This window comes from Protopterus annectens, chromosome 1.part0, assembly GCF_019279795.1.
Source record: "Protopterus annectens isolate FY-2018-M chromosome 1.part0, PAN1.0, whole genome shotgun sequence".
Lineage (NCBI taxonomy): Eukaryota > Metazoa > Chordata > Ceratodontiformes > Protopteridae > Protopterus > Protopterus annectens.
Window position 1 is genome coordinate 865,936,484 of NC_056725.1, and position 10,171 is coordinate 865,946,654.

The window sequence follows — 10,171 nt, forward strand, 5'->3', positions numbered from 1 at the left end:
CAGTAGTAACTTTGTGTACACTGCTTATCTTGACCCAGCCAAGTCTTTTGACACTGTCTCACATGCTGGTATTATTCAAAGGTTAGACAAACAATGTCAATCCCTGGCCAGAAGATTTCAACATAAAACAAAACAAAAAATGCTTCTTACCACTGTGGTGATGGTGTCTTCTTCTTTATGGAGAACCATACAATGTGGATGTAAACCCATTCTGCACTTGCGAGCGGAATTTAAACTAGCCATTCCCATTTATAGAGAAGGTCAGTGTGTGTGTGTGTGTGTGTGTGTGTGTGTGTGTGTGTGTGTGTGTGTGTGTGTAATTTAAACTAGTGGTTCTGTTTGTTTCTGTATGGAAGAGAAAGTGTGTGTATATGTGTATGTAATTTAAACTAGCCATTCTGCTCATATGAGAGATAGTGTGTGTGTATTGCTGTATGAGAGAGAAGGTGTGTTTGTGTGTATGTATTGCTGCATGAGAGAGTAAGTGTGTGCATATGTGTGTTGCTGTGTGAGAGCAGAGAGAGGGTAGGTGTGCATGCATGTGTATGCGTGAGAGAGAGCAAAGAGAGAAGGTAGGTGTTTGTGTGTGTGTGTCTATGTGTGTGTCTCCCATGCTGATATGTGTTTGACACTTCTGAACTGTCCAGAATTAGCCTCATATTTTTGGTCTATTTCTCATAAAATTTGTGGTTTTGTGGCAAATCACAGAGGACTGATGTCACTAAATAATTATATATATGAGTTTCAGACTTCATATCCTTCAGAAAATGCATGTTAACACAAATCCTATTATTTTAGCAAGTTTCTAAGTTAAAAAGAGGAATATTTAAAATGTATCTCTATTTTCTGGGCAATTGTATCCACATTATTTTAGGCTATGTCCATATTGCTTACACTAAGAGGTTGAGAGGTATGCATACCTCTTAACTGTCCAGATTTTTACAGAATGTTCAGATTTTTGCCTCATATTTTTTTGGCCTGCTCCTCATAAAATTTGTAGTTTTCTGGCAAATCGGTGAGGATTGAAATAACTAAACAATGTCAAACATTTGAGTTTCATACTTCATTTCCTTCAGAAAATGCATGCTAAGACAAATACTTATATTCTAGAAACGTTCTAAGTCTTTAAGAGCAATATTTATATTCTGTCCCTATTTTTGGGGCCTTTGCCTCCACCCCCCCCCCCCATTATTTTAGACTTTGTCTAGATTTCTTATGCTAAGAGGTTGAGAGGTATGGAGGCATGGTATATAATGCCCTTGTTGCCAATTATTTGGTGCATTTTAAGGGTGGATAGGGGTTCTGCATTCCTGAGTGTGTCCTCCTTTGTATAAGATGCCTAGTAACTATGAACTTGTCAGTTTCTCAGTCATTCCCTATTGCAATATTACCAGCTTACCAATTTTTCTTTAATGTTAACATAGGCAATTAATTCTTCAAGGGCAGCAGGCACTGAATTTGTAGAGGAAACACTGAAATTTAAAGTTGCTTGCCAGTAGCAGCCTCTTGTCTAGTTACAAATCTCTTTAATATGGAATTATTCAGATGAATTTACTTCTGCGGAGACCACTTATTGACTTATACTGGTGGATTGTAATGACAGAAGTTTGAGTGGCCTTTTATGGTTAAAATGTTCTCAAATGGGCAGTTTTGTCATTATTGGGTCATACATTTTGTTTCATTGCTTCATGGAAAAATGTTCAAAACTACAAATTTAAAACACACTCTAATAAGTGATGCTGTATTATACAAGGGTTATAATTTAACACAATCAGGAAGGTGAATCAAGGAAGGCATACTTGTATGCATGGCCCTAAAATGTGTGCAAGCAGCCTACCCCCCCTTTCCTGTAACTAGTCTAGTCTTACCGATTTGCTGTATCCAGGACTGTTTGTAAGCTCTTGAGCCCCTTAACAAGCCTTTCTGTGTTGGAGTGAGGACTTCTAGCTTATCACTGGGAGTGGTAAGCACTAGGTAACCTATCTACCACACAAGGAGTGTTTCTGGCCCAGAAATTGTAGTTATTGGCTGTTTGGGCAGTTTTTCCATCTCTCTCAACTTCCTGATTTAAAAGCCCACATTTGCACTTGTTTCCCCTCTTTCCTGTAACTAGTCTAGTCCAGATACAGAATGGCTGTATCCAGAACTGTTTGTAAGCTCCTGAGCCCTGTAAGCCTTTCTGTGTTAGACTGAAGTCTTGTAGCTTATCAGTGGGAGTGGTAAGCACTAGGCAGCCTATCTACCACATAAGGAGTGGTTTCTGGCCCAGAAATTGTATTTATTGGCCGTTTGGGCAGGTTTTCCATCTCTCTCTCTCAACTTTCTGATTTAAAAGCCCGCATTTGCATTTGTTTCCCCCCTTTCCTGTAACTAATCTAGTCCAGGTACAGATTTGCTTTTTCAGGACTCTTTGTAAGCTTCTGAGCCCCCCCCCCCAGGCCTTTCTGTGTTGGAGGGAAGCCTTCTAGCTTATCAGTGAGAGTGGTAAGCACTAGGTAGCCTATCTACCACAAGAGGAGTGGTTTATGTCCCAGATATTGTGACTTATTGGCCTTTTGGGCAGTTTCTTCCATCTCTTTCAACTTTCTGGCTTAAAAGTCTGCATTTGTGCTCATTTCCCCCCTTTCCTGTAAATAGTCTAGTCCAGATACAGATTTGCTGTGTCCAAGACTGTTTGTAAGCATCTGAGCCCTCCAAGCCTTTCTGTGTTGGTGGGAAGCCTTCTAGCTTATCAGTGGGAGTGGTAAGCACTAGGTAGCCTATCTACCACAAGAGGAGTGGTTCCTGGCCCAGAAATTGTAGTTTATTGGCCGTTTGGACAGTTTTTCCAGTTCTCTCAACTTTCTGGTCCAAAAGCCCACATTTGTGCTTGTTTCCCACCTTTCCTGTAACTAGTCTAGTCCAGATACCCACTTGCTGTATTCAGGACAGTTTATAAGCTTCTGAGTGGTGCCAGGTCTGCTATTCAATTTTTCCCTTAGATCTACTAGTCCTCTCCTCTCCTGCACTTATACTAGCTTATTAGTCTAGCACTTTACCAGACTTCTTGTAGCAATTATTGTAGCATGCAAAAGTGCTTGTTCTACAAGGAAACAGATCCAGTACTTATTATTAATGCCCACCCCTCCAGGCATGTCTAAAGGTCAGTTCCCTATGTTTTCTCCAATTAACCTGGTGAACTTGGGCATTCTGAGGCAATGTAGTAACTGCCTCATGTACACCGACAACCCTCTCCTCTTACCTTCCAACACTCAGACTTGTGAGAGATGCACTTATATATCTGAATTGGAAGCCACGTACTCTCCAGCCAAGACCAGAATAGCTGGTCAAGAAGAGAAGGTCATCACTTGCACCACACCACATGGAACACATAGGCCTCCAAATCACACACCAGCACTGCTGTCACATAAAAACACAAACCACACACCCACCTTTGCAGAGGCTGTCAATAAAAATCTACCCAATCAGCAGGGCCCTCCAAGGCAGAAACACACTCAGCCACCACAACACAACACTAATCATGAGACACATAACTCCCCTAAACAGTGTGCCACTCAACCAAAGCCCCTAAGGCAAAACAGCATGCCCAACACACTAGTCATAGATGACTCGATAGTGAGGCACACTGATGTCCCACTGACTATGTTGAATAAGGAGAAAGTAACAGTCAGATGCCTGTCAGGTGCCAGGATCAGCCACATAATGCACGCACTCAAGTCCCTCAATAGCAGGTACAAATATGACTCTGTCATTGTCCATGTGGGTGTGAATGACCTGAGATGCACCTCCCTGGACTACATGAAAAGAGACATGGAGGAGCTCTCAGATTATGTAGCCCAGGCAGGTGGGACCCTAGCCCTGAGCAGCATCCTACCATCACCCAGAATTATACCACAATACAAGCAGAAAATGATTGATTTCAACAATTGGCTAAGTTTCTGGTGTCATTCTAAGGGGATCCAATATCTGTCTGCCTGGGATGACATGATTGACGGACCTCGATGCTTTGCCAGAGATGGCCTGCATCTGTCACCTCTGGGCTTCTGGATACTGGCCAAGGCTCTTGCCACCCATATACTGCCTTTTTGGGCAGTGTTCCAAAGAGCAAATTACCAATTGTAACAGCTGCAAACAAATGCAATCTGAGGGTCATGCTGCTCAACGCTAGAAGTCTAAATCTCAAAATGCACTCTCTCGAAGCACTCCTTAAAATGGAGAGCATTGACATTTGTGCTGTAACAGAGACCTGGTTCAAGGCAGCAGAAAGCACCTCTGCACTACCAGACTATAACTCATCCCACACCTTTTGGCCTCAGAACTTGGACCGATCTCCAAAGTGGTGGTGTTTCCATATTCATAAAATATGCGCACTCCTCCAGACTGGTAGCCTAACATAAAGCATCAGAGATACTTCAGGTGCAGCTGACATTGGGTAAGACAGCGATTCAGGTCGTAGCCTGCTGTAGGTCCCCAACCATGTCCCAAGACTCTCACTCCATGTTCCTAAGCACCCTGGAGAATATTAGGGTCCAACCTAACACACTCTTACTAGGTAACATTAACTACCCCTCCATTAAGTGGGTAAACTACTCATGTACCAATACACCTGCCCAATGTTTCTTGGATTTCATTAATTTCAATGCCCTGGAGGTAGCGACATCTTTGACCTGGTCATTACTAACATGGGCGTCCATTGCTCTACACCAATAGTCAGCTCCTCCCTTGTTAGATCTGACCACAAACTAATCACCTTGGAAATCCACATCCCTTCCACACCCCCACCCCACCCCACCCCTGCAAAGGTAACCACCATGAAAAACTTCTCCAAAGCTAACTTTGGACTCCTAAAAACAGAGGTGGCTAACTTCACGACGCCCATGCAAATGGAGAATAGTTACATGACTGCAGAATCATACACCAATGCACTGTACGGGCACGTACACAAATGCATGGATCTCGCCATACACAGTAGAACCAAGACACTCTCCTCCAAAAAAAGGAAGCCAATCTGGTGGTCTCCTGCCATAAACAAACTCTATAACAGAAGGAGGAAATTGATGCAGAATAAGGTGAAGTCCCAAGACTGGAAAAACTCCCTTATCAGCCTCAACAAAAAGTTGAGATCCCTCATCAAATCCTCTAAAGCTAGCTATGAAAACAGAATTGCAGCAGATAGTAAAGACAACCACAAGGCCTTCTATATTTATGTAAAGAATCTCCATTGCAATACCCAGATTTGCTCTGAGCTACTGCACAATGTTACCTTCTATACCGAGCCAACAGATATTGCCAGTATACTGGCTGACAGATTCAGTGCCAGTTTTACCCCTCTTCCTCCCAAAGGACTGATCACAATACCAGTAGTTTGCCACTCACCCAGTATTACTGCTGCACAGGTTAAAACAACACTGTCCAAGTCCTCAAATACAGCTTCTATGGGACCTGACAATATCCCCGCTTGTGTTTTACATGAACTACAGAGTGAACTGGCACCTCAACTGTGTGCCCTGTTCAGTCACAGCCTCACCTCAGACTTTGTCCCTACCGAATGGCGCACTGCTACTGTCACCCCCCTCCACATAGGAGGAGCAACTACAGACTCTGGGAACTATCGCCCCATTAGCCTGACGAGTCTGATATGCAAAGCTGTGGAATGCATCATCATGGACCTAATAAACAAGGATATAGGGAATCTCCATTCTCTGGATCCCACACTGTTTGGTTTTGTGAAGTGTAGACCATGCCTGCTTAACTGGGTCAACTTCTTTGAGTCAGTCACCAGAGCTGTGGATGAAGGCAAGGTGGTTCATACAACCTACCTTGATCTGGCCAAGGCTTTTGCTACCATTCCCCACTCAGGAATCATAGAAAAACTCACTAAGCTTGACACAAACCCTTGTATCACTAGGTGGGTTGCAAACTGGCTCACAGATAGAACCCACAGTGTGAAAGTAGCTGAAGAACCATTAGGGAGGGTGGCCTAATGGTTAAGGTGGTTGCCTTACAAACACAAGGTGCAGGGTTTGAGTCTCACAAGGGATAACTGGCTAGGCTTAAAATGGCTCGCAAGGGCAGTTAGCTTAGTACTAATCTATGAACCTATGAACCTATGAACTCCACATCAGACTGCCAACTAGTCATGAGTGGAGTCCCACAGGGTTTAGTCCTGTGTCCCCTCCTGTTTGATATCTACTTCTCTGAAGTCCAGGCCAACACGAAGGGACGCTGGCTGACAAAGTTCACATACAATTGCAAGTTGGGAGCTGTTATTAACTCCCCAAGTAATGTTGACATCCTACAGAATGGCCTCACTGAGACCATCGACTGGTGTCAGAACCATGGCCTTAAGCTCAATGCCAAAAATTGTCTCGTCATCCCCTTTGAGAAAAACTGTGTTCCCATGAATTACCACATTGATGGTAGTCCACTGAACACAGAAGGCGTTATAAGAGATCTGGCAACACAGGTTGACAGCAACCTCTCTTTTGATCACCACATTGCCACTGTGGTCAGAAAGTCCTTCTATGTGGCACATCTCATTACTAAGGGTTTTGCATCCAGGAAGAAAGAGGTCATTGTCTCCCTCTACTCTTCCCTCATTAGGCCAATCATCGAATACAATGCCCCATTTGGCATGTACCTCACTAGACACCTGCAACAACTGGAGAGGCCAAGCAACAGCCTAGTAAGAACCTATGAATCAATGAACAGATGGTTCTCGGATAGTTAACCTGAGTAAGTAACATAGACTGGGCAGTCACTTCAACATTCTCAAAATGAAACAAATTACAAAATGTGTGCGTGTCTGTGTCTATTCAAGCACAACTGTTTGAAACATAAGAATTCAAACAAAAAAAAAACACAAAATAAATTTTTTTAGGGCAAGACCACCCCTGCACCCCACATCCTCTACTGATATATACCAGCTATGGGATCTAATTACAGTGTGGAAATGGCAAATTCCAAGCCACTACTGTCCTGTGATCTTGTACATGAAAAGACCTGCAATTTTCAATTGTTTCACGCTATCATTTTACTGGTGTTTTTACAGTTTGAACAAGTAAACATGTATACGTATATGTCTGAACCTGTCTGTGATAAGGATGGACAATTTCTAAATTACTGATGTTTGCAGAACCAAGCATATTTATTTTTATGTTTTCCATTCTTTCCACAGGATGGGAAAAATGAGTCACAGTGGGTTGAAGAAAGAATCAGATTTCACGTGGCACGTGTGCGTGATGTTGAACTCTTGACTGGTCTGAGCTTTTATCATGGCAGAATTCAAGCTGTCACAGACATTCTACAGCTGAAAACCTTTTTGCCATCATTTGAAGAAGATGATGACTAATTGTCATGAAGGATATCATCTTGAATGGCATACCATATGTGTTGAAGGTTCCTAAATGAACAGCTATCAAATTAATTCCAGCACAGTAATTAGAGGAGAGTTCGCCTACTGGCACATTTCGCTGCTGGTAAATGCACAGACTGTTACAGAGCTGCCCCCGCAATAGGGACTCAGTGACTTTAATATGATCAACAGGACTTTGGGAAGGCAGCTTTGATGTGTGCAAACCGTATTAACGGGCAAAGGCATGTTACATTACAGACTATTAGCACTGCTGAAGCTAGCAAACTGACTGCTGCCTTGCCTAGGAGATAGATGACTTTCAGCTTTATTACATGGATTGAATTAAGTGTGTACAGTGACCATCGGCTTACATTTTCATTCGTCATCATTACATTACAGGGTCTGATGCAATATCTCTGTGGTGCTTTCATTGGATATGAATCTGTTTATTAATGACTGATTCATCAACAGCATATCAGACATTTGTTGATTTATGTGCAGCTTTCACCTTCAGTGCATACACACCCAGGCAGAGAGAGAGAGAGAGAGATCCCTGCACCCTGTCTTTATTGGGATTTACTTGATGGGGCAGCAATCATAGGAATAAATTATAAAACAATACATTTCAATTGTTGCTGATGGACTGACTATATACTCATACATGTTGCAGAACCCTGAAGACTACCGATGTTGAGTAAAGAAACACTTCAGAAGTCATTTACTTTCTAACACGTTAGCTCTTGTCCAGATAATTGCTAGGATGCACCTTTTTTAAAGAAAATGTCACTGGTTCATTGTCTATCTAAATGTACCAAATATATAAATAAAGATTAGCAATGCATATGAAAAGTTAGCTAGTGGTATAGTCTGATATTTCAGTTTTATTACTGAAGCTTTCTTACAAAGTAATTTAAAATTCATAGCCATTTAAGGTTTTATGGGATTGCATGTTTAATATATTTGAGTCAAGCTTTTCAATGGATGGTCATTGCAGGATAAATAGTCAAGTAAGCTAGGCATATCAGATGAGTGTGTTGTCTTTAAGGCTGCTGTCAGGGATACTCGCTGCAGAATTCGCCACCAAATTTTCTTTTATCCAAAAATGTAATCCTTTAAGAATTCTACTGTTAGAAACTTTTATCCTCAATGTTTATGATTTATTTTATTCTTATAAGGAAAATATTGTTTGTAGTCTGACTTATTCCCTGACTAATGATAAATATTTGATGTAGGATTTAGTTTTCATTTAGCCTGTCATGTAAATCAGTGTGTGATATAAAAAGAAACACACTTTATTATATAAAGGACTTTGATTTCCAGTACTTCAGATAGATGAAAGAGCTTTTCTCCTTGAGCAAATGTTAACTTTACTCAAAAAAAGATCTAGTCAAAATAAATAATTGAAAATGCCTTTACCGTAGATATTTGCAAAGCAAAATACCCACACATATGCACAAAAGAATGCAACAAAATTCAAAATAAACCAAAGAAACCTATGAAATAAAAATTCTTACTACCTCAGCAGAGTGGTCTCAAATCATCACAGTTAACCTGAGTGTACCACACATAGTCCAGTAAGGTATGGCAGTCTGTCCCCACTGGAGTCATAGGAATGATAAAACGCTGACAGCGTGAAACAGATTTAAATTTCTGCGCAAAAAATTCTAGTATCATAGATTCCTTCCAAAAAGATTGCCTTGTGACAGTTAACCAATACAAACTACCTACAAGGTACTACACATGGCAATTTGATGTGGCAGCATGAGACAGTATAAAAATATAGTATGCTGACAGTCAGGAATACATTAAAAGTTATTTGTTTAGCCCTAAATTTACAGCACTGAATTGTATAATAGTAGTAACCTACACACAGATTTTAAGCTATATTGGTATACAGTTATAGGGTTAGCAGACTTCCTCTAATGGCTTCAGCTCTGGGGTAAACTGTATTGCTGTGACTAAATCCCAGCATAATCCAGACCAATATGTAGGCTGTAATTGTAGTAAAGTAGATTGCAGTACTTACTTTGTTGTTGTGTCTTTCGGCTTTTTCCAGTTAGGGGTCGCCACAGCAGAACTCCAGTCCGCTAATGATTGGCAGTAGATTTTTACGTGCTGAGTTGCCGGCCCTGACGCACAACCTTCAACGAAGGTACGCCCATTCACGCATGTCTCCACACAGAAGGCGCTGTAACTGAGAATCGAACAGGACAACATCTTACTGTGAGGTGACAAGATTGCAGTACTTACTAACATTTTCTATTTGTGGATTGTAGTGAGAATACTCTAGCACTACACATTAATATACATGTCCTGCTTATGAGATCCAAAATATTTTTTGTGACCATCAACAGCTGAGGTTTGATCAGTATCTTGGGGTTTGAGGGGCGTATTATGTGTGCTGGAAGATGCAGTTCAAGCAGCCAACATCTAGATATGCTATTTGGGCAGAGAACAATGTGCATGTTGCTAAAAGGGAAATTCCTGGTTAAAGTTTTGGAAATTCCACTTCATGTCATGTAATGGGTAAGACTGTAGACAAAAGTCCAACCATTCTGAAGACTAGACTCTTGCCACTATGCCATTTATACCACTGCATGTACATGTCAAGAGAAATATAGGCTATAGTTCAAAAATGCACTCTACCTACTGGTTAATTGACTTACCAGGCCTTAACTCTCATCTCATTCATTATGTCACTGCAGATTATGTATCTGAAGGCAGGTGGTCCATGGATAAGGTGACACAATTGGTGATTAGATCTGTTTTAAGTATTGTTAGCTAGTTAACTCAGGAAAAAATGATAAGTACAAGGTT

At 41.3% G+C, this 10,171-nt stretch overlaps 1 protein-coding gene across 1 annotated transcript in view; it reads left to right on the plus strand.

The window, feature by feature from the left end:
- Positions 1-9,479, plus strand: part of ENPP1 (ectonucleotide pyrophosphatase/phosphodiesterase 1) — a 1,288,649-nt gene extending 1,279,170 nt beyond the window's left edge. The window contains exon 25 of the mRNA XM_044063702.1: positions 7,178-9,479. Coding sequence (XP_043919637.1) covers positions 7,178-7,351 — 174 coding nt within the window. The 3' untranslated portion in view covers positions 7,352-9,479. The remainder of the gene's footprint in view (positions 1-7,177) is intronic.
- Positions 9,480-10,171: the final 692 nt, after the last annotated feature.